This window comes from Prunus persica, chromosome G4 (genome assembly GCF_000346465.2).
Source record: "Prunus persica cultivar Lovell chromosome G4, Prunus_persica_NCBIv2, whole genome shotgun sequence".
In the NCBI taxonomy this organism is placed as follows: domain Eukaryota; kingdom Viridiplantae; phylum Streptophyta; class Magnoliopsida; order Rosales; family Rosaceae; genus Prunus; species Prunus persica.
In genome coordinates this window covers 410109-436101 of record NC_034012.1, presented here as the reverse complement: position 1 = coordinate 436101, position 25993 = coordinate 410109, and the positions used below count along the sequence as shown (strand labels likewise).

Here is a 25993-nt window from a genome sequence, read left to right as displayed (position 1 = left end):
GTGGTCCTCTGTATCTTCATTATCCCACGTAAAACCATGATATCCACATCTTTGAAAAATTTGTAAGGCTTCATTTGGTCATAGTCTTAGTCACTCACTGCACTGCACTGGTATTAGCTAGCTTAGGGCCTAGACCACTATGCATGGAACACATCAAACGTACCTACTTTATAATAAGTATCCCATTCCCAGAGTTTGCTTCAAGTTTCAGGTTTGCCATTTTGATGAAATAGCATCCATGCATCATGCACGCAACGCGAAATCACTAAATCCTCCTAACTTTCCCATGATGAAATCGATTGGGCACTTGCTGTTCTCAAATAGCGTTTAACTGATCAAACTAAAGCCTGAAAGCCCGCTTGGCTAGCTGTTGAATGAATGGCAACAACAAGCATATATAACCAGAAACATTATTTGGAACTGTTGACTGTCCTAATTTTGAGGTCTCTGCAACACAATTTTGAGGTCTACCACACAGTACCTTCCTTCCTGTTGTTGAAGTAATTTTCAGTAGCTGTCTGCAGCAGGCTGAGAATGGTTGGGCCGGGCACATTAATTCCATCAGTGTTCTTGGCTTTGGGTAGTCGATTCGAATGATAAATTAGGGTTGAAAAGCGTACACTCTAGTCTCCCTCCCTCTACAATTACAGTCTTGTAGATACACATAGATTCAGGTGATCTGAAAAGATCTCAAAGAAGATTTGAAGCTAGAAAGCAAGAAGACTCATGGGCCATGGATGTCAATCAAAGATAACAAAAAGTTACAAAATATTTACTTTTGAAGATGCCACGTGCTGTCAAAAAAGTGAATTGCATCAAACGCAGAATTCAGCCTTCTTCAGACTTTTCATCAATCTGTAACATCAAACACAGTTAAGCTTTCAATTCTTTTATTTTCAAATGTCTATCTTATAACATCATCAAACACAGTTGGGTTTGGGTTGGATTGGGTTTGGGTGGATATCATTTACTATAGATATATATATATATATTATTTTCAATCAATATCTTCATGTTATATGTCAGCCAAAAGACCAAAAGACCAAAGAGGAAAAGAACAGATAAAAACTAAATTTTTTTGCTTTCAAATTTGGTGTGCTGAGCGTGGGATAGATAATATAGATATGTAATAGGTAGCTCGCACCGACTTTATATGAATAGTTTTCAAACAAAGGCAGGCTCATAGTCTCATAGTCTCATAGTCTCATAGTCTCATAGATAGAAATTAGAATGGAAATTAGAATGGATATGGTGTAAAATAGTGATCGGGACGCCCACAAGTCACAGATTCACACTCACACTCGCAACACAGACAAACATAAATCCTTTCTTTCGCATGCAGAGTAGACCGAGTCTTGTCAATCTGCCAGATGATCCATCCAAAAGTTTCCAGCTATAGATAATATAGAGACCCTTCACCTTTTCATATTTACCATAAAAATAATAATAAAAAGTTTATTAGCCTAAACGCTTTTACGAGTAAATATTAATTAGGACCAGTTCTTGTGATCATGAATTCAGGAGCTTATACCTCTGGCTTTTCTGACCACACAAATTGCACCAACAAGTTTCAAATTTGTATATGAGATCATGATTGCATGGCCCCCCATGTTCTGTGGTAATAATGTTTTGTGCAAAAACCATGCTTTGCACACTAAAAAAGTGTTTACTTACTTCCTTAATCAGCCTGCTGGTTGCAACTCATGAGCTAGTGGTGCCGAGTGCCAAATTGCCAAATTGCCGATGCAAAGTATGGTGGTGACCACGAACATTAAATCTCATTTGCGAAAAAGTGCACAATTTGTTGTAAGTCTACGCAGCCATCATTATATATCTTAAACACATTAAAAGTAATTATAATTATATTATTGTATAATTTATCATTTAATCACGATTATAAAATAAAAGAAGATTTTACTGCAAGCTCCTCATCATTCCAAAGATTTTAGTCAAATACGCGTTATAATAGAGCGAGAGTGAGTTCAACTAATTAAAAAAAATCATGAAAACTTTTACTTGATAACCTCGGATATGCCACGATTGACCTCGGCCAAAATGAATAAACAAATACAGTAAAGGAGATTAATTAAACATATGGTAACGTGGCAAGATATTGTTGATCCACGTCAATAATTTTTCTATAAATAATGTCTGAAATTTATTTTCAACAAAGACAAACACCATCTTTTTCCAAATTTGGAATCTGCAGTTAGGGTGCTAAACAACTCATCATGTTGCACTAACAACATTGAACTAATAATAATAATAAAATATTAATAAAGAAAAAGGTATTCATGATACATACATAGTATGACTACGTACCTACGTTGTGTTAAATGAGAAGACCATCTTTTAAATTATTAGTGTGGCTGTCGAAATATATGAAATTCTGAATATGAAATGGACGGTAGAGGAGAAGACAAAAAATTAAATTAAAGTGATTAGGTGCTGAAAAATACAAGACACGCTATGTAATTAATGTTTAGTTAGATAATTAGGTGGGCAAATTCTTTGTATTAGTTCAGATATATGCATGCAGTGATGGGTGAGCAAGCGATGTTTGAAATTTTGAATATATTACGAGTCAGATTGAATTGAAGCACTACAAACTCATTAACCCTTGTCTTGTCGCGTGGACTAATTATAATTAATTAACAAATGCACTTTTTTTCCTTTTTTTCTCGGATAAACCAAACGCTAATAAACGTGGTTAATAATATCCAGTGATGGAGTCATAATTAGTGGTACTAGGTCTCTGTGTTTGCCCTGGCACGTGTGGCTGACGTGGCAATTGTAGACACAAAGCAAACACCCCACTCGCTTTAAAGTAAAGTAAAGTAAAGTATACAGAGTGTAGTTGACTTTGGCCCACTTCTCAAGACCGCCCAACCCAACCCAACACCGTCTCTCATCTCATCTGCATTCTGCATTCTGCGTTCTGCATCAAGAGATGGAGAACAAGAGAAGATAATCAGACGGCTGCAGAAGCATTTACAGACTGAGCTCGCTGGCAACACGTGTCCCTCCCGATTCTAGCTGACTCTTGTCGTATGCCCTAACGCAGGAGAATCTTCTCACACGTCACGTGCCCCCTCCTTTTTTTAAAAATATTTTATATTTTATATTTTGTTTTTTCACCAAGGACATATGTATGTACCAAATTCAATTTTGACCAAAAGCGAGCTAAAGGGTTGATGAGAGGTTGAGAAAGTGCACAAAACGACGGCGTCGCTGCCTATCAGGTTTTGGCCGACGGGGTAGGTCCCTCCTAAACACCCATCCCATCAAAAAGAGCCAATTGGATTTGTGCCCACTGCCCACAGTCGCATCAGCCCCCTAGTCCTACGGTTCTAGTTTTAGACCATGAGTTTGTATCCCGGAACGACGTCGCCTTCCCCAACCTAATACGTGGTGTGTGTGAGTTTGACCATTTTACATAGGGAAGCCTGGCATTGTCTTGTGACTCCATTCTTTTTTTCTTTTTTTTGGTTCCTGCAGAGACATTTTTTATAAAGAAAATACAACAGTCTAAATTAAATTTATTTCTTTAAATTAGTTGTTTCTTTTTGTTTTGTATCCAAACATACTCTAATTAAATTAATTTATAAAAACAGAATTTGGAGTCGAACTACCGCTCCATCCATCTTTCAAACCTAAACAGAAGACACCATCATTTTACTGTTTTACTTACGGAGAGAGACAGAGACAGAGACATACAGTCATATACACATGACATATGACAGAGACCCTAAAATAAATAAATCCCACTGCCTCATCTCCTATTCCTCTACACCATGAGCTTCTTCTCTACTCAACACTACTAGTTCAAAAATTATAAAAAATCTACCGGTACCAGATAAAATCAAATTATATATTGTGTAAAGGTCTCAGCTTTGGCTGATTTCCCATCCACAGCCAGAATGGTTTCTCTACAAGATTCTCATTCCAGCTCCAACCACTTCCCTCCTCACACCCGAAACTTCTACTCCCCCTCCTCCACCAAAATCCACAGGCAAACAGGCCGTTCCATGCGCACCATTCGCTCCAACATCTACCACGACGATCAATCCCGAAACTCCTTCACCACCGAAAGATCGTCCTTCGTCTCCGAGAACTTGACCGATTCCGTCATCGACATGCGTCTCGGCGAGCTCGCCTTGCGCACCCACGGCTCGGCTGCCAAGTCCGCCTCCTCCGACGAAGAGTTTCTCCAGCTCTCCCAAGCCTTCAGCGATTTCTCCGCCTGCAGCAGCGACATCTCCGGAGAATTACAGAGACTCGCTACTTTGCCGTCGCCGGAAAACGCGCCTACCTCCGAACCCGAGCCGGAGGTGCCGGAGGAACCCTGCCAGGGGTTTTTGCAAAGGGAGAACTTCTCCACCGAGATCATCGAGAGCATTTCGCCGGAGGATCTTCTACCGACGGTCAAGATCTGCGTCGACGGTCTCCAATCGCCGTCGATTGCCATCAAGCAATCTGCTGCGGCCAAGCTCAGGCTTTTAGCGAAGAACCGGGCGGACAATCGCGCTTTGATAGGCGAGTCCGGTGCGGTCCCTGCTTTAATTCCTCTGCTCCGGTGCAGCGACCCGTGGACTCAGGAGCACGCCGTCACGGCCCTGCTCAACCTCTCTCTGCACGAATCGAACAAGGCGATAATCACCAATGCCGGAGCTATAAAATCGTTAGTGTACGTGCTCAAAACCGGGACGGAGACCTCGAAGCAAAACGCTGCGTGTGCGCTCTTGAGCCTGGCCCTAATTGAAGAGAACAAGAGCTCAATCGGAGCGTGCGGGGCCATCCCGCCGTTGGTTTCGCTGTTAATAAGTGGATCCACGAGGGGCAAAAAAGACGCCTTGACGACCCTGTATAAGCTCTGCTCGATAAAGCCCAACAAAGAGAGGGCAGTGAACGCCGGAGCTGTGAAGCCGCTGGTGGCGCTAGTGGCGGAGCAGGGGACGGGCTTGGCGGAGAAGGCGATGGTGGTGCTGAGTAGCTTGGCTGGGGTTGAGGAGGGGAAGGAGGCCATTGTGGAGGAAGGTGGGCTTGCGGCGCTTGTGGAGGCCATTGAAGATGGGTCGGTCAAAGGGAAGGAGTTTGCGGTGTTGACGCTGTTGCAGCTGTGTACTGAGAGTGTGAGAAACAGAGGGTTGCTGGTGAGGGAAGGAGGGATTCCACCTTTGGTTGCGCTTTCGCAGACTGGGACTCTTAGAGCTAAGCACAAGGTATTTTGATCATTTCATGAAATTTGGGGAATTATGAATTCTCATGGTTTGGTTTGTGTTAATGCGTTGATAATTTGCATAGACGAAATGGTGGTCCTACCCTTTGAATTACAGTGGTTCATTTGAATTGGGGATTGAAGCCAATTAGTATTAGTGTGCGAATTTTCATGCATTTTGTAATGCTAAGTCTGCATTTGGATGCTGCGTGTTTATGTATTCACGGAGCTGGTTGTTTTTGCAGGCTGAAACGCTTCTTGGGTATCTGAGAGAACCGAGGCAAGAAGCGTCCTCTTCAGCCCTTTAGAGAAGAGAAGAGAGAAGAGAAGAGAGGTACTGGTACTGGTACTATTTAGTGAGGAAATTATACTAGTACGTCTTATGTGGTTCAGTGTTTGGTTGCACTTGTATATAGGAAGTGTTGTTTCATGGTTTTGTACAGTGTGGTTGAGAAGCTAGGAAGAATATGATTGTACAAGGAAGGATTAGAAGAAGCTAGTGAGCAAGAAACTGACTTTTAGATGTATGATTTTTAACTAGGTTTTTGGTTGGGTATCTTGTTTGTTTCTTATCCCTCATTTCTATTATTGACTTGGTTTTTTGTAGGGGTGGAATACTTGTTTGCCTTGTGGTTTTGGGTTGATAAAGATTTGGGTTATTTTCCTCCTGTTTTGTCTGGGAAACCCCAAGGTTTTACTCATTGTCTGGTTTTCCTTGTAATGATAGATTGTCTAAAACTGGTTGGAAAAATCTCCTCTCTTCTTTTCAATATTGTGTTTTTGAGTTCTGTATGATGAAATTGATCCATCGGATTCGTCCTTGAAAGCACAATGTGTGTTTTAGTGTCTGTTGGTGGTGGCAGCAAAATTGGAATCAATCTTGAACTCAACTTTTGGTCGTTATACCTTGCTTAGTAGTGAATGCAACTTCATACTTTGCCTAGATGCCAGTACAGGAAGCTCATCTCCTGAAGATTTTATCCTTTATTCTCCTCTTTTTTGGCAATTTTCTCGGCAGCCAAACAGCAGGCTTTAAAACAATTTAATTTTATGAAAGTAAAGAGAAAAAAGGGGCATTATTTTAGTGGAGATATGCAAATCTATAATGACAGAGAGCCCTTGACGTGCTGCTTGTCTTTGATGTAAAGTAGGTCACCTGCTGCGCGAGATACCTTCACCACCTGTCCTACATGCAAATGCAATTGATTCATTCATCTGGCAAAACCCAATGGAAAGGCCACCAACCGTTCCAATCCAAACCCCACCAAACGAAAGATTTTGAATACTTGTTTATAAATCCTTGTCCATACTAATCATGCATTAGCTGGCGGAGCAGCAGGTATTGTTTTGTCCCGCTGTTTGCTTGGATGGTTTGCAATCTCGTATTTTAAATGTCAGTGAATTGCAAGGTGTCGGTGCGCCTTTTGCGTCAAAGCGCACACGGGTCCAATCTCCAATCCTAAAGTGTTTGTTGTGTTTTGCATGCCTTTGAGCCAAATGTGATGTGATGGTACACATTTCAGTAACAGTATGTCATGGTCTCTGTCTCTCTGTCTCTACAATCGAACCATTTAGTCGGGTTGGCCAAGACAATAAACTCACCGTTTTGCACTCTAGTTTCAGTCCTTTCCTCTCAGTCAAGAGATTATCTTAAGACTATCATTAGTATAAAAAGAAATACAATCGAACAAACAAGAGATTATCTTTCACTAATTATTCTATTTCTCACATGTCTACAACATTCTTCGCTAGCATATTCTCAAGATAAAAATAAATGGGAGTTAAAAAAGAAAAACTATAGCATAGTGTAATCGACCGTATTATTATTAAATGACATGACATGTACACATCAATTCCCACACGACTAATGATATGGTCCCTAACAAATTAGATTACTCCTCAACTTTGGCTTTGCCTTTGGTGTCCTTGGGAGCAAATAGTTTAGGTCTGAAGCCTTTCTGAAGCAACTTCTCAACTTCTTCAAATTGCATTCCTTTGGTTTCAGGAACCAGGAAGTAAATGAATATAAGTCCAATTAAAGAAAATCCAGCAAATAGTAGAAATGTTCCGGCAGAACCCAGAGCCTTGGTGAGGGTCAAGTATGTCTCACTGACTATGAGATTGGCTGTCCAGTTTGAAACTGCAGCAATCCCTCCACCTATTCCTCTGTATCTCAGAGGGTATATCTCTGAGTTCACAATCCAGGGTACGGTTCCCATTCCAGGCGCGTACATAATAATGTACAGTCCCAGTAAGATCACTGCAAAGATTCCAATTTTGCTGGGACAACCTTTGCTGTACCACGTACGACGGTCCTCGCGACACGAATCCCTGATATTATCATTGGCAGCCAAGCAAGCTCCCGGGGCGAGCTGACAAGAATTAAGGGAAAAACAAATGGATTAGTTGAGGTCAAATCTTTAATTTATGTTAAGTAAAGGCTCACTAGTTATTTGTGCGCTTACATCCTTCACTTTGCTAGAACAGAAGGCGCAGTCTTGTTTCAAACAAGTCATGCAGTTCCATGATGCAGGGTTAGAAGCAGAGCCATAAGCCGGACATGTAGAGTTGTTGCCAAACCTAGCAGATTCCAAATTACTAATCTTGGGAGAATTTGCTGCCGCATAGTAAAACACCCCAGCTAACACCACCAGGCAAGTGATGATCCCAAACATAGAGATAATCATCAGCCTTCTCCTTCCATATCTATCTACAAAGCACATGCTGATGAGGGTGCCAACCACGTTGAGACCGGAGGTGATCAAAGACAGCGCCATAGCCGTCTGGTTGGACGCGAACCCGGCAAATTGAACGATGGTTGGGCTGTAATACATGACAGTATTAATTCCTACAAATTGCTGAGCTACTTGCACAGTGATTCCTGCATAAAGTCCTCTTCGGACCACGGTGTTGCTCAATGCACCCTTTAGTTTTCCGAACATGCCATTCCCAGCTGTTCCTTCCTCAGCCTTTTCAAATTCCACGGATTCATGCAAGGCTTTCAGTTCATCATCCACCTCTTCAGCAGGATAGATTTTTGCTAAAATGGCCCTAGCTTCATCCACCTTGTTCTGTTTCATTAACACAAACAACACCAAGAACAACTTATATATTTGGCATATTGAACATAATATGCTTATGTCATTGCTAGACTGTGAATTCAGATAATTTATTGATCGTGTTGGTCCAAATTCACAGTTTGACAACATATGCATAAGCATGCATTTATGTTACTACAACATAGACTAGCTACTATGATCAGCTCACCTCTCTGTAGAGCCATCTGGGAGACTCAGGAAGCGACAACATCAATATGAACTGAACCACAGCTGGAAGTCCTGCGACTCCAAGCATCCAACGCCACGTTCCAGGAGCTTTCGTGAAGGCCAGATTGATGAGGTATGACAGGAATTGTCCTCCTGTAATCAACATACCGTTTGTGCTAACAAGAGCTCCTCTGATTCTATGAGGAGAAGCTTCCGAGATGTAAAGGGGTGCGGTCATGGAAGCCATTCCGACTCCCACACCAACTATAATTCTTCCAATGATGATCACCCACGGAGCTGGAGCCACAGCCATAACTATTGCACCCACGAAGAACACCACGTCCGCGATCAGGATTGATTTTTTCCGGCCAAGGGCATCGTTCATCCATCCACCAAATGCAGCCCCAATGATGGCGCCTGCAACTGCCATACTCACTATGGTCTCCTGCAGCCATGTTTTCCTGTCAACTTCGCGAAAGTCCTCACGAATGTATAGTAATGCCCCGGAGATTACACCTACAGCGCCACACCAATAACAACACATACAATTAGTGCATAGATATTTTTCCTTTGAATGAATTCATTGTTGGTATAAATATAATTGAGATTTTAATTACCTGTATCGTAACCGAAAAGGAGGCCTCCAATGCCGGCAGAGAGCGCGAGACGCATAATGTAAGGCGTCTTCCATGTTGTCCTCCAGCACTCTGTGAACTCTGTTTTACTAGAAGGGTGGGCTCCCCCCTCCACCATTTTCTTCTTCTTCTTCTTCTTCTTCTTCCAAGCAACTCAGTGCTCGCTGAAAATTAATGCAACAAGCAACCAATGCATGCATGCAGTGGTTCAGTTTCTGTATTTGAAATTACAAATATCAATCAATCACTTGCTAATCCTATTAACATGGCGGTACTTCTTCTTGATATATAGGCATTGGAAGACGAATTTAGTTGCTAGCGAAATGGATAAAGACTCATTGACCATCATACTGTCAGCGTTAGTTACAAAACAATCCTAAATTAAGGCCTCCACACGCATTTTCTTATCTGTCTTCAGTTTTTACATCACAAAAATAGCTGTTCAATCTCAACATGAAGAACTAATTTCGATTTGACACGAAAATGGAAATAAATACATTAGCATGCCAATTTTCCACCATATAACTATATACATGAATGTATCTCCACATACATAATACATATACCATATGATATGTGTCTTACCAAGTGACTATTTAACTTTGTTGTTGTTGGTGTTGGTGTTGGTGTTGTTGAGCTCCTGTTTCCTCCGGTCTCTGACCGCTTTGTAGAAGCACCTTTGAAGCTGCTTCTTTAAAGATTGCTGATGTTAAAAAATTACCAAAGAGATTGCTGGTGTTAAAAGTCCTAATTTGGAAGAAGAAGGTTTGGGGGTCCTTGTAATGTTTATATACTATACCTAGTTTTGACAATGTGGAATTCTCTAGGCTCAACACTTTTCTCTCCAACGCCTCACTCTCTCTGTTTTCTTACATGCCCTCAAATGTCGCCAATTACTGACCACTATATAGTGCATTGACCGATTTCTGTTGAGAGCCATGTCGCCCATTAGCCATGCAACGAGTTTCTTCAATTTGTTTATATCATTCCTTCCATTTCTTTACTATTTTTAGACATTCATGAGCAGAGCATATTTTCAAATACAATTTCTTCTTAACCGTAGATGTGATGTCAAACTTTTATCCAAAATCTTCAACTCTCTCATTTTCAAGGATTGGATTAAGGTCCACTAAACTCACATATAATTCCCCTAAATATGGTCAACTTATAAAAATATTTAGGCTGACCCCAAATTATTCAAAAAAGATACGAACTGGACAGGATTCGAAAAAATAGAAAAATATTAAAAATCATGTCAAGAATGGGATTCGAACCCATGCCCTTTCGGACCAGTACCTGAAACTGGCGCCTTAGACCAACTCGGCCATCTTGACCTTGTTGTTGATCCCTCCAACAAACATATTCAAATAGCAACTGAATACGGGGAAAATTATTTTAGGCATTTGGTTTTGATTGGTCGACAATCTACGTACTTTGGCTCATTGGACCTCTCTCTCTCTCTCTCTCTCTCTCTATACGCCCCAATTTAGTTAAAGGTTATGCATGCAAAAATATTACTTTGGCTTTATGCATCCATGATTTCTTTGAATGTAATGACTTCTGCTTTTACTGTACTCTTTCCCCATTGCAAATATGGAAGTGGGGTTTTGAACTAGACGAAAAGACCTTCATATTTTGACCATATGGATTATTTGACACCAGCTTTGGTCCAAAAATATGATTTTAGAGATTAAAAAAAATTGTTTTAGAGTACATTGAAGAGAACATATATCAGAGGACTAAAGAGACTTGTATTGTTTGACTCAAGAAGATTCAACATTCTTGCTTTGCTTTTCCTTTGAAGCAAATGGCTTGGGTCTAAAGCCTTTCTGAAGCAACTTCTCAACCTCCTCAAATTGCATCCCTTTGGTTTCAGGAACCAGCAAGTAAATGGCTACAAGTCCAAAGACAGAAATGCCAGCAAAGAGGAGGAAGGTGCCAGCAGAACCCAGAGCATGAGTCAGGGTCAAGAAGGTCTCACTCACAATGAGATTGGCACTCCAATTTGCAACTGCAGCCATTCCTCCACATGTGCCTCTGTATCTCAGTGGGTATATTTCTGAGTTGACAATCCAGGGTACAGTTCCCATTCCTGGTGCATAGATAATGATATACAATCCCAATAGAATCACTGCAAAGAACCCAACTTTGCTTGGACAACCTTTGCTGTACCATACACGATGTTCTTGGCGACACGAACTCCTGATATCATCGTTAAGAGCCAAGCAAGCTCCCGGGGCATACTGACAATTGCAACAAGGGAAAAGCAATCAGAATTTATTGGATCATAAGTATCTGACAAGGCAACTTGAGAAGAAGGCCAAAGTAAATGAGGTGAACTTACATTGACTTTGTTAGCACAGAAACCACAGTCTGCTTTCAAACATGTCATGCAGTTCCATGATCCAGGATTAGGAGCAGACCCATAAGCTGAACATGTAGAGTTTTTACCAAAGTGAGTGGATTCCAAGTTACTAATATGTGGAGCATGAGATGCTGCCTGGAAAAACACTCCAGATAACACCACCAGGCAAGTGATAATCCCAATCATAGAAACAATCATCAGCCTTCTCCTCCCATATCTATCCACAAAGCACATGCTGATAACAGTGCCAACCACGTTGAGGCCAGAAGTGATAAGAGAGAGTGCTAAAGCCGTCTGGTTCGATGCAAATCCAGCAAACTGAACGATTGTTGGGCTGTAATACATAACTGTATTAATACCCACAAATTGCTGAGCCACTTGAACAGTAATGCCTGCATACAGTCCTCTTCGAACCACGGGGTTGCTCAAAGCACCCTTTACTTTTGTTATCATGCCATCCCCAGCATCTCCTTCCTCAGCCTTTTCAGCTTGGACAGATTCATGCAAGGCTTTCATTTCGGCCTCAACCTCTTCGGCAGGATAAATTTTCTCTAAGATGGCCCTCGCCTCATCTGCCTTATTCTGTTTAACACAAACAAAACAAAACTGAGTATGGTAGTATACACATAATCAAGTAATTATGTATGAAAAGTAAAAAACTAATGCTACAATCAGACCAATCTCAATCAAGAAGAAAGATCTAAGTTTAGCGAGTTTGTTGCCTTATGTCAACCTTAAAACATATTTAAGATATTTCAATATGCTTGAATAACTATGACAATGATCAAGCACATAATATAGTTAAGATGAGAGTTTGATAAATGGTCACCTGTCTGTAGAGCCATCGGGGAGACTCTGGAAGTGACAACATCAGTACAAATTGAACCAAAGCAGGAACTCCTGCTACACCAAGCATCCAGCGCCAGGTTCCAGGAGCCTGAAGCAAATTAATTTCACAACAATTAATTAAGTTGAAATTGATATAATTGATTTTTTATTGTTCAAAATTGTTGTCTTTGTGACATATGCAATTGAACTGAAGCTTCAAATGTAATAGGTACCCTGGTGAAGGCGAGATTGATGAGGTAGGACAAGAATTGTCCTCCTGTAATTAGAAAACCATTTGTACTGACTAGAGCTCCTCTGATTCTAGCAGGAGAGGCTTCTGATATGTAGAGCGGTGAGGTCATGGAAGCCATTCCAACTCCCAAGCCAACCAGAATTCTCCCAATTATGATCACCCACGGAGCTGGAGCGACAGCCATAACTATTGCACCAATGAAGAACACAAAGTCTGCAGCTAGAATTGACTTCTTCCGGCCAAAGGCGTCGTTCATCCATCCACCAATTGCAGCACCAAAGATGGCCCCTGCAATAGCCATACTCACTATGGTTTCCTACAAATTAATGTCAATGAACAATACCACAAAGTTAGCTGAGACATACATAAAATATGAGCTTAATCAATTACACTGATTAACATGAACAAAACAGTGGAAATGTTATAACTCACCTGCAGCCATGTTTTCTTGTCAACCTCGGGAAAGTCCTCACGAATGTATAGTAAAGCCCCAGAAATCACACCTACAGTACTCCAACAACACAGATAGAATTAGAAAATAGTTACATGGATCCTGCATAGAAATTTGTCCTTTGAATATGAACTAAATTAATTGTTGGTTTGGATAATTGTGGTTTTAGAAGAGATTTAAGTAAGGAAGCACCTGTATCGTATCCGAAAAGGAGGCCTCCAATGCCAGCAGAGAGAGCAAGACGCATAATGTAAGGCGTCTTCCATGTTGTCCTCCAACACTCTGTGAACTCTGTCTTACTAGCAGGCGGGTGTCCTCCCTCCATATCATGCACTATTTCTTCCAAGTAAACTCACTCTAACCCTGAAATTAAAAAATAACTGCTATCAATCTTTTGAATTTTGAGGCAGCCAATTCACATTCATTTGTTGCACCCAATACCATAAATAAAAGAAAATAAAGAAAAATATATGTTCTTTATGGGCAAACAATTCAAATGAATTCAATCTCAAAATTAAAAAATTTATGACAAATCAAATCAAATCCTTTGTTATGATAAAAAAAGAAGAAGGTATAAAGTCCTAATCCCATATCAAAACGTAGAGGGAAATTATGAATTTGATAATCTTCTTCTTTTAAAACACCTTCCTACTGCAAGAAAGATTGGTTCCAAAACACATGCATATATGAAAGAAGCCATGGTTCGCCATTCTTTGGTTGTTTACCTTCCTTCTTCTACCATTGGACCCTTACCCCAGAGAAAGAAAAACCATACGAACAAGAGCAATGCTGTAAAACAAAAACATTACCTTGCTATGCCTTATGGATTGAAGCTCTTCCCTTCTGTTCTTCTGCCGCCGAGTTGGGTTTTCTCTGTACTTTGAATTTTGATGATGATGATGGTCAACTTTTATCTAATTATGTAAAATATTTTTGTGAGGGATGGGTGATATATATATATATATATATATATATTTATTATGATTGATTTTGAAATATAAAAGCGTAACTGTTTCCTTTTTATTAATTAAATTGCTGAGAGTTTCTGTAGAAGTAGAACAGAGACCACATTTAAAGAGGAGAGACCACCCGTGGTGTTTGAGTGTGTGAGTGAGTGAAATTAGTTGCAGAAAAGGATTCTACTGGATAAAGGAAGAAAACGGTCAACACAAACCCAATGACAAAACACAACCAATGACAAAACACAAGCAATGACAAAATCAGATTTGTTTGCATTTAATCTATCAACGTAATCTTGGGCGGTTTTGTCGTTTTTTTCTTCTTTTTTTCTCTTGGTTGCATTACAGATATCTTCTGTTCTTTTGCAGACGGAATTTTTTTGAAAAATCTTTGGCCTTTGGAAACCCAATAAACAAAGATTATATTTGCAAAAAACCCACTCAAACAAAACTCATGCAACGTTCCCCTGCTTCACTAAAACCATGTGCGCGAGCGCTACAGCCTACAGGATATTTCGAAGAAACGAGATGGGCTAGGCTGATGCTTGAACACGAAACTAGTAATAAATCTTACCTCTATGCTGATGATCTTAGGTTGAAGAAACAGATGTCTTATCTTTCCATGGTTGCTAATTACCCAAAACACTATTAAATATACAGCATCCCTGATTTGGATTTAATTTCAGAATGGAAATGGAAATAACATTAGCATTGGCAACAAGGATAAAACAAATTAAAATATTTCACCCTATATGGTAATGCGTGCTCGTGAAGTAGACCTTCCTATCGTAGTATCTAACATATTAGTGCACGTTTCTATTGTTGAATTTAGAACACAAATAGAAACCATGTTCCTAAGATTGGATAGGATTCACACCCAAGATTGAATTGTAATGGATAATTAAGCGGGATTTTATGTATCAAGAAATATTAGGGATCAGAACAAAGATTATGAGTAATGAGTTCAATCTTATCTAGATGTAGTCAAATTAGGTTATCAAGAAATGTTAGGCTCATTCACTCTCTGTTTTCTTACGTGCATTTAAATTCTACCAATTAGATAATACATTGAATCACGCAATTCCTCCATGGCTACAAGCCAAGGTAACAAAAATTTACAAACCATTACACAAGACATTATTATGAAATCTACCACACTTACTATGAACAATTTATTTTTCTTGTATGTAAGTATTAATAGAACATTTACATACATGACCATTCAATTCGAATTCCTGGGTTTTCACATGTTCTATTATAATTATCATCTATCACAATATGACAATTAATACTATCGTATTATTCTATAATTTCTCGATTTGACCATCAAATTGGGCCTCACTCTGTACTTTCCCATTCAACCCCAGGTCATCCGCAAATCCCCTTTATCTTGGCCCATGCATTGATAGTTTCTTTATAACTGTTTTACCGTTACTGTTTTCACGTTGGAAGTGAATTTCTTAGCTAGACGAAAAACCCCTCACATCTTTGAACATATTCCGAAATTACCTTTGATATCGCCCTCATCCCCCTCATTTGTCCGATGTGTGCTTCTGACGCTCTCTGTGCACTTTTATCCTCTCACCTCTCTCCGCTGGCCCTTCCCCCTCCTATCACCGCCATTCGCCACCGATCTCCACCGTTGATTACCCTTCATCACAACACCCACGGTCTCTTTCTCTCTCTCTCTCTCTCTCTCTCTCTCTCTCTTTTGAAACCTTGTAAATTTGAGATTTGTATTCCTTACGAGTTACGGCTCTTTTCGATCTCCAAATTTCGATTTGTTTATTTTTGAAATGTTCGATATCATTGTCATCGTTATCGTTTGTTTTGTTGTGCTTATTGGGTAGATAATGAAAAATGTTTGAATGGATCGGGTTGTGGCAGGTTTGGACACGTCCAAGCTATTGATCCATTATTGACCCCGCAATCTGGTAATTTGTGGATTTAAAATTCCTAATTTCTCTGTTTCATGCATATTAATACCAAGAAACATAATGTTTACGTCTACAAGTTATTATTTTCAATAGGATCGGGATTGCTCGGTGAATATGACGACGAGTGAATGTTACTGGGTTGGTTTGTTAGCCTGCCCCAGTATGGCATTCATTTGGGTAAAAGCCATGATTTTTTTTCCCTCTGACTTTTTAGCTATATTTGAGAATTAAAGAGTCTGAGTTACAGTGACCATGTTGTTTTTTAAAATTGTGTACTCTTATTTTTACCCCTAAAAAGGAAAACTATGTAAGCTTATCCCCCCCTTTGGAACAGTCCACCAACTTCTCAGAGCTTAGCGTTGTTTTTGGTGATTAGCAATTCATTGTCATTGCTTAGCAATTTGAGACATGTGGGGCTTTTTAAAATGGAAGTGTGAATAAGGATGATTCAGTTTAGCTCTTTCTCAGGGAGTAGTTGATCAATCTGGTTTTAATTAGCATCCCCTTTTATTTTCTTGACTTGGAAGACTAGCATAAAGTAGTTTACTTCACGAGTTAGGTTCTTTTAGTGATTAATGGTGAGGTTTGCAATATAAAGTTTATATTCTGAATAATGCAGCCATGTGACCTTTGACACGATAATGTTTAACATTTGACACTTTAAGAAATCTCAAATTTCATGTTGTTTCAGCATCATTGTCTCATGGTGCAATCTCTTATCATCATTGCCTCTGATTTCTAGGTTTCAGCCTTAAAGCACTGAGTGGGAGGGAAAGCTGGAGTCGGAGGAGGCCAAAATTACGGTCAAAGAAGGCATTGAGGTATTACATATAGCCCATGCGAGGGTAAAATGTTTTGGAGCATGCATACATGTGTAGACTGCAAGCACAAGGGCAGTTGCATACCGATCTCTCTCTCTCTCTCTCTCTCTCTCTCTCTTTCTCTCTCTCTCTCATGTTTAAATTATTTTGCTTTTACACCTTATGCTTTGGTTCCCAGTCCCCTAGAGAAAATAATAGTTGTAACAATCTTGACAGGGGAATAATTTGCCTTTAACATTTCACATCCAATTCATGATTAGAAGTCTGTAATACCTGATGCTTTCTTGATGCTGCAGGGTTTGGCACTTTTTTATGTAGGGCTAGATTGTAATTTGAAATGGAGAAAGCTATCCAGATAGATTTACATCTGTAGAAGGAATCTAAGAGGAGGCAGGGAGGGTACTATCTTTAATCCTACCTTAGCTTTGTAAGGTAGGTAGCCTCAAATTCTTTTATTGCTGGAAAGCTTTTTTGCTTTATATACCTTCCCTGCCTTACACATTTCCTCAGGCAACTGTTTTATTTTTGTACAGAGAATCATTTCTGCAGTTTGAATGGGGTAAAGTAGATATTTTGTAGGTTATTAGTCGCTTAAAGATCCATCCAGGCTACTCACTATTAATATGGTCCATTAGCTCAACAAATCTGTACACTTTGGGCAATGGCTTTTTATTCGGAGGAGGAAAAGACTGAGGATTATCTGTTCAAGATTGTTTTAATTGGTGATTCAGCGGTCGGAAAATCTAATTTGCTTGCAAGATTTGCTAGAGATGAGTTCTACCCAAATTCAAAGTCAACTATAGGAGTAGAGTTCCAAACCCAAAAGATGGATATCAATGGTAAAGAAATCAAAGCACAGATCTGGGATACAGCTGGTCAAGAGCGGTTCAGGGCTGTTACATCCGCATATTATAGAGGTGCTGTTGGAGCTCTTTTGGTGTATGATATCAGTAGACGCCAGACATTTGATAGCATTGGCAGATGGCTTAATGAACTCCACAGTAAGTCATTTGACAGTGTCCCTTGTTTTTCACTTAATAGCTTTCTCCCAATACATATTTCTTCTGGTTCTCCACAGTAAGTTCTTATCAACATGATGCAATATTTAGTTTGCCTTCTAGGTAACCTTAATTGGGAATCCCACATGCCAACAGATGATTTGTATGAACTATTAGCCTTTAAAATCTTAGATACATTGAGGAAATGGTGGTGATGCTTTATGCCTTAGGGCTTTGCATAGAGAAGGTGTGAGTATCCTTAAAAAAATTGGATGATGAATGTTTCATCCTCACCGTGTATATCTGCTGGGAATGACTTATTGTACACGCTCAAACTATATTTTAATGGTTCACTTTTACATTCTTCGCCAAATACTCTTTAGTGGACTATTTTGAATGAGGTAATGGCTATTAGTTGTGAATACAATATCCCTGTCAATTTGTTATTCCTGTACCCCTGTGGCTTCAAAAGATTCCTAGCATTTATCCTTAATTAATGTGATGGACTGAGGATTGATCAGGTGGATATACTGTTGAACAGCTCACTCCGACATGAATGTAGTTACAATACTTATTGGTAACAAGTCTGATCTCAAGGATGCCAGGGAGGTACCTACTTCTGAAGGCAAGGCGTTGGCAGAAGCACAGGGTTTGTTTTTCATGGAAACATCTGCTCTCGATTCATCCAACGTTGTCGCCGCCTTTCAGATGGTTGTGAAAGAGATCTACAACATACTAAGCCGAAAAGTTATGATATCTCAGGAGCTCAAGAAACAGGACCCTAGCTGGGTGGGGAATGGGAAGACGGTAGTTTTACAGGGAGATGGGAACCAAGAAGACGCAGCTGCTGAGCCTAAAAAAGGTGGGTGCTGCTCATCTTAGGGAATACACAACACATGAGGGTCTGGACGGATCTTTTTGGCGGGTCCCAAGTTGCCTCTTTTAATTTTCAATTCAAGTTCCTTGCCTTCCTTCTTCTCCCTGTGATCTAATTTCTTGAATTTGTTTAAATGTTCATTCAAGAAACATGTTTTCACTCAATCTGGTTGAAGAAAAGAAAATTGAGGTAGAAGATGTAAATGACCCGAAAGGTGGATTAGAAAGCTTATACAATGTTCAAAATTCAGTAATTTATGCACTGCACTTCTCAGCCATTTTCTTTGTTTTCATTTATTGGTACCTTATTTTTAATACAATATATGAACTCGTTCATCTGCCTTTTACTTTTCTAGGTTTGTTATCTTATTTTCCTTTTCTTGTGATTTCTTGGAAGAACTTTCAGTCAGTAGACTGGTGGGCAGAGGGGCTAAGTTTATGTGATTTGACTCTCATATGCCTTTCTTACTCTAGTCAATTTCATGTACTGCATTGGTGAAGATGACGACGCATATATTTCTCTGGATAATTCCCTATGTATAAGAGCCACAATTGATCAACAAATGAAAATAAGAGCTGCTAGCAAAACTCAATGAGCTTTGGAGGACCCGGAAAAATCAGTCCCCATCCCAACCCATTTTCCCAAACAGAAAATGAGAAAATTTGCCTCGTGGTTAATTAGATGGATGAAATAATTAGGATGACAAAAATGCCCCCAAATTATGACGTGGCAATATTTTTATTGCCTCCTATACTACTACCTCCGAACGCCCACAACACCATTTTACTCTTTACTCGGAGAGAGCGCGAATTGAAGGATCAGGTTTGTGTCTTTTTGACTGCGAAATCGATTTGGGAATTAGGGCTCGGCCCATAAAAAAAAATTGAAAATCATGGGGCGGCTGTTTATAGAGACGCTGAGTGGGCCAAGGATCTTCAAGTGCAGGTATTGCAAGGTGGACTCTGCTTCCCGCGACGACGTCGTTTCCAAGGAGTTTCAGGGCCGTTATGGCAGAGCCTATCTCTTCAGGAATGTGTAAGCCATCCAATTCGACCCTCATTTCCTGTACCACTTCGTGGTTCTCGCTTTGGTTCGAATTGGATTACATTGATAACATTGCTAATTTTGGTGGAAGCATAAATGTTATATCATTATTTCAAAATAATGGCCCAGTAAAATCTTGTGCGTAAAAATGTTGACTTGATGTTGAGTCTTACCGATGTGTTTATGCTATGATATGATTTGGGTTTGTTACTTGTTCTGATCGTTGAGCATTCTTTTTTCAGGGTAAATATATCTCTTGGGCCTATTGAAGAGAGGCAACTCATTAGCGGATTGCATACAGTGAACGACGTATATTGTAGCTCTTGCCAGCAAATTCTGGGCTGGAAATATGTAAGTTCTAAAGCCTGCTGTGATTTTTAATTTAGGTTCCATGTTTATGCATGATCCGCGATCCATTTTCTAAGACAACTTAATGGAAGGATTCACAAGCTTGTCTACTTAAATCTAATGTAATATGAAAATGCTATTCTCTTCAGCACTCTCACATCAAGTGGGTCTTGCTAAATTGGCATCTTTGACTGTCGTGATGATGCTACACATGGACCTTGTTCATGCTCCGCTTAAATGATTAAGGCATGGATTTTAAACTGATCAGCGGCTGTTAAACTTGTAGGATCCTGCTATGAAGTAATCATTTAAAAAAAAAACCTTGCAATAACAGCTTTTTTGATCAATTTAGTGGTGGCTGCTTCTCCTTGTGTTGTGTGATTACTATTTTCATTAATGGGGTGTGGTCTAGATTTTAGACTGGTGGTGGACTCAAGGGGGATGGTCTATTTTTATGATGTGCTTAATTAGACTAGCCCCGTCTATTTCAAACTTCACTTTAGATTTCAGTTTATTTTCCGGTACTCTCTGATCATGTGGTCCAATTTTATGTTTGGAAATCTCTTAGCCACTTATGAAGATTATAGTGTGCAAGTTCTGGTTTAAACTAACTGCTTCTGATTTTCATAATCCTAGGACAAGGCTTATGAGCCAAGCCAAAAGTATAAAGAAGGAATGTACATCCTGGAGAGGGAACGGATGCTGAAGGAGGGTTGGTGATGCTTGGACAGGAAACATTTGCGAGAATAGACCAAAAGCCATCTCTTTGCAATACTATACACTTTCTGTAAGTAAACAGTGTTCATCCAGATTGCAGCTGGTGCAACTTTAGGATAAGACCTTTTTGATTCTGAGCACCAAACGGCAATAATAGTGTTCTGTTTATTGGATTTCTTGTGTCTTTGAAATAGCTTCATCAAAAGATTATGGAATTGTGTCATGGTTTGGCACATGTGGTGGTTTCATGTTAATGCTTGCTTTCTGTAAAAGACACGGTAAGCGGCCGTCATGAAATGATTATGGAATTGTGTCATGGTTTGGCACATGTTGTGGTTTCATGTTAATGCTTGCTTTCTGTAAAAGAGACAGTAAGCGGCTAATAATCTTGAGATGAAATAAAGTTGAAGGCTAAAATTCTTATTGATTTTTTTTGGTCGATCAATATTTTTATTGATTGATCCTATACATCAACCAATACACTTGTTTCACCATCTGAAATAAATGGTTATGTTGTATCAGTAACTGCATTTTTGGGAGTGTCTTCCTGAGCTAAGCTTTTTGAAGGTGATTTGAAAGCTCGAAGAGGCGGTAGCTTGAAATGGCGTTATATGTGGCCTGTTAAGACATTGAAAGTAACCGAATGAAGAGAATTGTTGAATCAGAAACCAAGCAGTTCCTAGTCCTAAATTCCTTATCTAATAGAGTGAAAATGATATATCTTCTTCACACGGTAATTTTTTGTTGTTCTTCGTTGGAGGAAAAAACCTACCGTTGGTGAAAGTAATTTAAAACCGTTGGTGAAAGTAATTTAAAACCTCGAATCGAACGGAATCAAATTGCTGGACAATTGTCAAATGCGGACCATGACCATTGCGATTTGAATTAACAACCAATAAAACGCGACACATTTGCCAACTGGGGTCCACCGTCCACAGCCTTGACAATAAAATGTGCAAAATTGTTTGTTTTTCTCAAAATAAAATCAAAATGAGCAAAACCCTTTAAACCCTTGTCTCTCTCCCCGGCCTTCTCTCCCGACCAAAGTAGATGTTAGCTATTTCAAGAATGAAGGCCCTCATCTCCGCCACAACGTTCTCAACCTACTCTGTTCCTCACATCTCCAAGACCACACCTTTGGCCCTCTCATCTTTAGCCTCTAAGTCCTTTTCATTCAACCCACCAACCCTTTTCCAGAACCCCAATCTTCTCCTCCCAAAACCCAATCTTTTTTTGCCCAAAACCTGCATTTCTTCAGTTCAGAACCGATGTATGCAAATGGAGACGGCTTCTCGCCAACGATCCGGTGAGATTCACGTGATCGTCGGCCCAATGTTCGCCGGCAAGACCACGACGCTTCTTCGTAAAGTTCAATCCGAGAGAGGCGATGGCAGGTTTGACTCTCCACTGATTTTGTTTTGTTTTGTTTTTGTTTTTTTTGAAGTCTGGAATTTTAAGTGACTCTCCATTTTTTGGTGGATCATGGATGTTACTGTTTTGTGCCGAAGATAAATCACTAATTGACTATTGAAGTGGCTATTAAGATTTTGAATGTTGGGATATTTGTAGTACATGAAATTTGAAGTTCTTCAGTTTTATACTTCATGTGAGTTGTTTCTTTAATGCCAAGCCGAATCATTGGGTTTAATATGGAATTGGGCTTACTTTCTTTGTTGAATTTTAAAAGGTTTGCATGCGTATGTGCATCTTATATGTACAGTTATAGTTACATATTACATACTAGTGTGGAACTTGTTATTTACACTGACTGATGAGTGATGGTGCTTATGTTACCTAGGGTCTGAATGTCCACGTGTAGATTGATTGATTGATTTATGTAGGACTAGTGATGTTAATTGTTGCCTTTTTCTGAAACTGAGAATTAAGCAGCTAATTTGGAGCATGTATGCCAAGTTTATGGAAATTCTTTTCCATTGCAATACATGTGATTCGGGTGAACTTTCAGTTTCTGTGTCATCATTGTTCAATAGTTGACTTTTACCAATTTATTGGATCCATTGATTGAGTACATAAATCACCAGTAAGAAATTCCAGCTTTCAGGTCAAGCCCCGAAAGCACATCCCAGTGGATAAAACACTGAAGGGACTCTGCTATTCAGGAAGATTGGCAGAAGCCGTTGGGCTGTTGTGCCATACAGGGTTACAGGTAGACCCAGACACCTATGCTCTTCTATTGCAAGAATGTATATTTAGGAAAGAGTATAAGAAGGGGAAAATAATTCATGCACAAATAATCGTTGTGGGGTTTGTTCTCAATGAATATTTGAAGACCAAGTTGTTGATCTTGTATGCAAAATCAGGAAATTTAGGAACTGCCCACATTTTGCTTGATAAGTTGCTTGAGAAAAGCTTGGTTTCATGGAATGCAATAATTGCAGGGTATGTGCAAAAGGGACTGGAAGATGTGGGATTGAGTCTTTATTACAAGATGAGACATAGTGGTTTGATCCCAGACCAATATACCTTTGCATCAGTGTTCAGGGCGTGTGCCTCTTTAGCAACATTGGAGCATGGGAAGCAAGCCCATGGTATCATGATAAAGTGCCAAATTGGAGAAAATGTTGTAGTCAATAGTGCCCTCATGGATATGTACTTCAAATGTAGTGATTTATGTGATGGGCAAAGGGTATTTAATACATGTCAAAATAGGAATGCCATTACCTGGACTGCTTTGATATCCGGTTATGGTCAGCATGGAAGAGTTGTAGAGGTCTTAGATATTTTTCATAGGATGAAGAGTGAAGGTTTCAGACCAAATTATGTTACTTTTATCTCAGTTCTTTCTGCTTGTAGTCATGGAGGTTTAGTTGATGAGGCTTGGGAATATTTTTCTTCAATGACAAGAGACTATGGAATTCACCCAAGAGCACAGCATTATGCTGCCTTGGTTGACCTTTTGGGACGTGCTGGGCAGTTAGAAGAGGCCTATGAGTTTGTTTCGAACTCACCTTGTAAGGAGCACTCAGTGATGTGGGGTGCTTTTCTTTGGGCTTGTAGAATTCATGGAGACAGAGACTTGTTAAAGCTTGCAGCAAAGAAATACTTCGAATTGGAACCAGAAAATGCTGGAAAGTATGTAGTCTTGTCTAATGCTTATGCCACTTTTGGGTTGTGGGACAATGTTGCTAAGCTTAGGTCTATGATGACGGATTCAGGGATGAGAAAGGAGCCTGCTTATAGCAAAGTAGAGGTTCAAAAAGAGGTCCACTTCTTTCTTAAGGGTGATACATATCACAAACAATCCAAGGAGATTTATGAGATGGTTAAATTGGTTGATTGCTCTCTAAAGGATTCAGGTTATGTTCCTCATTTAAGTGGAAGCTCAGTTATGTAATGGAAAAGTGCTTATTTCCTAGGAATGTCTCTCTTTTGCCTGTCTGGTAAAGAACTCGATACATAAGTGCTTCATGCTTGAGATGTCTACTTTGGTCTTGTCTGAAAAACCAATTAAACATGCAGTGATATACTCACAGAAAGTTACCTAATCAGTGTCATAAGTGTGATAGAAATTGCAGTCTTTAGGAAGTTGAAAAGCATGTAAGAGAGAAAATTGTTTATATTCAGTTCATGAGCCCTATGCATGCCAGTAATACATGAAGCTTGCAAGTGTTTTTTCCTTTAGGTTCTTAGTGAGAAGAAGAAAACGGCACAAATGTAGATGATACTTCATAGAATGTATCAGCCAAGTTCTTAGTAAATACTTTTCCAAAGCTTCAGCTTGATGACTAGAAGTTGAGAGTTGATGTTTATATACAGTGGTAATACCCGTAGTACTGGACATTAATAACTATCTCTAGGATTGATCTTTGCAATCTTGGAGGACTCTCATGATTGTTGGTATGCAGCGCACATCCAAGAGGAGAGTCCATGGGCCAAGTTTTTTCAGGTTCAACTTCCCCATAAGTCATTAATCACAAGATGTAAGCAAAAGAGGTAAAGATATTCACCCTTTCTAAGTTTTTAGTGCTACCTCTGAATGGTGCTTAAATAATGTACATTGAACCTTGTATCCATATACTTCCAAGTTCCTGTTAATATTTTCTCGAGATGTAAAGGTTTCTGGTTTGTTTGTAGGCAGAGGGCTAATCTTTTTGAGCTCTTGTATGAAAATTGTTACATATCTTACTGGATTCATGCTTATCATTCATTAATTCCTTTGTGTAACTCTTTGGCAGAAATGTTGCTATAATTAAATCAAGCAAGGATACAAGATATGGATTGGATTCAATTGTGACGCATGATGGGGTCAAGATGCCGTGTTGGGCGTTAACACATCTATCAGCATTCAAACAAAAGTTGAGCCCTGATGCATATGATCAGGTATCGTAGTACCGGTATTTGATTAGATAGCAATTCTTATATGAAATTATTATAGTTTCACTGTTATCTAGGTGACAAATTGCATAATTTTTCCATGTACAATTTATGTTACTCATAATTACTATGCGGTGGCAGCTAGATGTAATTGGTATTGATGAAGCCCAGTTCTTTGACGACCTGTATGATTTCTGTTCTGAAGCCGCTGATCATGATGGTAAAAAAGTAATAGTCGCTGGGCTAGATGGTGACTATTTAAGGTATTATTTCAATTCTCCACGAGTTGAGGTTCTCAAGCTCATTCTTTGACTTTGCAATGAGCAGTTCTTGCCTGTTCCTCGGAAATATTATTCCCTTTTGATTTGATGATCAATTCAAAAATTGATGGCAGGAGGAGCTTTGGTTCTGTGCTAGATATAATTCCTCTTGCTGATTCTGTAACCAAGTTAACATCTCGATGTGAACTTTGTGGGAACCAGGCTTTCTTTACATTAAGAAAGACGGAGGAGATGCAGACTGAGCTTATTGGCGGGGCTGAAGTCTACATGCCTGTCTGCCGGCAGCACTATGTTGGTGGACAAGTAGCCATAGAAGCTGCGAGAGTTGTCCTGGAATCTCGAGTTCAGTGCGGTTCATATGCGTAGTAACTTTTGCCAGTTAGTAGGATATATCTGTATTCTGCAACCTCCTTACATGTCTTATTGGAAAGTTTACACTTTGCTGGATGACCAACATGTTGATAGGGAATGTTACACGGTCTCGATCAAGAATGTATATATTCTTTTCACCAACCAAAGAATGTGCGAAAAAAAAATTTGATATCTTTTGCTTCTCCTGTTAATTCGTTTAAACATGATTGCTGGCAATTCATGCTTCAATTATTATTAATTTTTTCCAATACAGAAAATGCCATCACAGATGAATTTATGCCGGTTGAG

The 25993-nt window shown here is 39.5% G+C and overlaps 6 protein-coding genes and 1 non-coding gene across 13 annotated transcripts; 4 read left to right on the top strand and 3 right to left on the bottom strand.

The window, feature by feature from the left end:
* LOC18780492 (U-box domain-containing protein 4) lies at positions 3734-6044 on the top strand. The gene is made up of 2 exons (XM_007211559.2): positions 3734-5222; positions 5464-6044. Exons 1-2 carry the CDS (start codon positions 3921-3923, stop codon positions 5524-5526), a joined length of 1365 nt encoding a protein of 454 aa, XP_007211621.1. The 5' UTR covers positions 3734-3920; the 3' UTR covers positions 5527-6044.
* LOC18780668 (inositol transporter 4) lies at positions 7111-9237 on the bottom strand. Its single transcript, XM_007213691.2, has 4 exons — positions 9102-9237; positions 8486-9000; positions 7684-8289; positions 7111-7590 (listed from the first exon to the last, which is right to left on the bottom strand). Exons 1-4 carry the CDS (start codon positions 9235-9237, stop codon positions 7111-7113), a joined length of 1737 nt encoding a protein of 578 aa, XP_007213753.2.
* TRNAL-CAG lies at positions 10373-10453 on the bottom strand. Its single transcript has one exon. It is a non-coding gene; the product is annotated as a tRNA-Leu (tRNA).
* LOC18778767 (inositol transporter 4) lies at positions 10727-14654 on the bottom strand. 2 transcript variants are annotated; one of them, XM_007213873.2, is made up of 8 exons: positions 14550-14654; positions 13826-13930; positions 13209-13379; positions 12998-13068; positions 12546-12881; positions 12314-12421; positions 11464-12066; positions 10727-11362 (listed from the first exon to the last, which is right to left on the bottom strand). In XM_007213873.2, exons 3-8 carry the CDS (start codon positions 13339-13341, stop codon positions 10883-10885), a joined length of 1731 nt encoding a protein of 576 aa, XP_007213935.1. In that variant the 5' UTR covers positions 13342-13379; positions 13826-13930; positions 14550-14654; the 3' UTR covers positions 10727-10882. The 2 variants fall into 2 exon arrangements, with proteins under 2 accessions (XP_007213935.1, XP_020417772.1); XM_020562183.1 differs by having other exon boundaries at positions 13826-13889.
* On the top strand, positions 15443-18885 carry LOC18779009 (ras-related protein RABA5a). Of its 3 annotated transcripts, none has more exons than XM_020562510.1 (6): positions 15443-15645; positions 15863-15909; positions 16655-16733; positions 17030-17165; positions 17267-17734; positions 18273-18885. In XM_020562510.1, the coding sequence occupies exons 5-6, from the start codon at positions 17395-17397 to the stop codon at positions 18611-18613; spliced, it is 681 nt and encodes a 226-aa protein (XP_020418099.1). In that variant the 5' UTR covers positions 15443-15645; positions 15863-15909; positions 16655-16733; positions 17030-17165; positions 17267-17394; the 3' UTR covers positions 18614-18885. The 3 variants fall into 3 exon arrangements, with proteins under 3 accessions (XP_020418099.1, XP_020418100.1, XP_007211991.1); XM_020562511.1 differs by having other exon boundaries at positions 15497-15645; positions 15826-15909; XM_007211929.2 differs by lacking the exon at positions 15863-15909 and having other exon boundaries at positions 15497-15645.
* LOC18779476 (putative yippee-like protein Os10g0369500) lies at positions 19042-21058 on the top strand. The gene is made up of 3 exons (XM_007212190.2): positions 19042-19643; positions 19895-20003; positions 20637-21058. Exons 1-3 carry the CDS (start codon positions 19501-19503, stop codon positions 20718-20720), a joined length of 336 nt encoding a protein of 111 aa, XP_007212252.1. The 5' UTR covers positions 19042-19500; the 3' UTR covers positions 20721-21058.
* LOC18780917 (thymidine kinase a) lies at positions 21226-25896 on the top strand. Of its 4 annotated transcripts, none has more exons than XR_002271273.1 (4): positions 21226-22111; positions 22773-24496; positions 24584-24671; positions 24914-24997. XR_002271273.1 is itself a non-coding variant. In XM_020562509.1 (4 exons), the coding sequence occupies exons 1-4, from the start codon at positions 21768-21770 to the stop codon at positions 25697-25699; spliced, it is 864 nt and encodes a 287-aa protein (XP_020418098.1). In that variant the 5' UTR covers positions 21398-21767; the 3' UTR covers positions 25700-25896. The 4 variants fall into 4 exon arrangements, 1 of the variants encoding a protein (XP_020418098.1); XM_020562509.1 differs by lacking the exons at positions 22773-24496; positions 24584-24671 and adding exons at positions 25194-25315; positions 25447-25896 and having other exon boundaries at positions 21398-22111; positions 24914-25058; XR_002271272.1 differs by having other exon boundaries at positions 22773-24671.

Excerpts from the sequence above, each read along its gene's own strand:
- LOC18780492 (XM_007211559.2), top strand. The coding sequence starts at position 3,921 with ATGGTTTCTCTACAAGATTCTCATTCCAGCTCCAACCACTTCCCTCCT. Across the intron at positions 5,223-5,463 it reads CTCTTAGAGCTAAGCACAAG|GCTGAAACGCTTCTTGGGTA; the intron begins GTATTTTGATCA and ends TTGTTTTTGCAG.
- LOC18780668 (XM_007213691.2), bottom strand. The coding sequence starts at position 9,237 with ATGGTGGAGGGGGGAGCCCACCCTTCTAGTAAAACAGAGTTCACAGAG. Across the intron at positions 8,290-8,485 it reads CCAGATGGCTCTACAGAGAG|AACAAGGTGGATGAAGCTAG; the intron begins GTGAGCTGATCA and ends TTAATGAAACAG. Across the intron at positions 7,591-7,683 it reads GTTCTAGCAAAGTGAAGGAT|CTCGCCCCGGGAGCTTGCTT; the intron begins GTAAGCGCACAA and ends AATTCTTGTCAG.
- LOC18778767 (XM_007213873.2), bottom strand. The coding sequence starts at position 13,341 with ATGGAGGGAGGACACCCGCCTGCTAGTAAGACAGAGTTCACAGAGTGT. Across the intron at positions 12,882-12,997 it reads ACAAGAAAACATGGCTGCAG|GAAACCATAGTGAGTATGGC; the intron begins GTGAGTTATAAC and ends ATTAATTTGTAG. Across the intron at positions 12,422-12,545 it reads TCAATCTCGCCTTCACCAGG|GCTCCTGGAACCTGGCGCTG; the intron begins GTACCTATTACA and ends AATTTGCTTCAG.
- LOC18779009 (XM_020562510.1), top strand. The coding sequence starts at position 17,395 with ATGGCTTTTTATTCGGAGGAGGAAAAGACTGAGGATTATCTGTTCAAG. Across the intron at positions 17,735-18,272 it reads ATGGCTTAATGAACTCCACA|CTCACTCCGACATGAATGTA; the intron begins GTAAGTCATTTG and ends ACTGTTGAACAG.
- LOC18779476 (XM_007212190.2), top strand. The coding sequence starts at position 19,501 with ATGGGGCGGCTGTTTATAGAGACGCTGAGTGGGCCAAGGATCTTCAAG. Across the intron at positions 19,644-19,894 it reads GCCTATCTCTTCAGGAATGT|GGTAAATATATCTCTTGGGC; the intron begins GTAAGCCATCCA and ends TTCTTTTTTCAG. Across the intron at positions 20,004-20,636 it reads AAATTCTGGGCTGGAAATAT|GACAAGGCTTATGAGCCAAG; the intron begins GTAAGTTCTAAA and ends TCATAATCCTAG.
- LOC18780917 (XM_020562509.1), top strand. The coding sequence starts at position 21,768 with ATGTTAGCTATTTCAAGAATGAAGGCCCTCATCTCCGCCACAACGTTC. Across the intron at positions 22,112-24,913 it reads TCCGAGAGAGGCGATGGCAG|AAATGTTGCTATAATTAAAT; the intron begins GTTTGACTCTCC and ends ACTCTTTGGCAG. Across the intron at positions 25,059-25,193 it reads GCCCTGATGCATATGATCAG|CTAGATGTAATTGGTATTGA; the intron begins GTATCGTAGTAC and ends ATGCGGTGGCAG.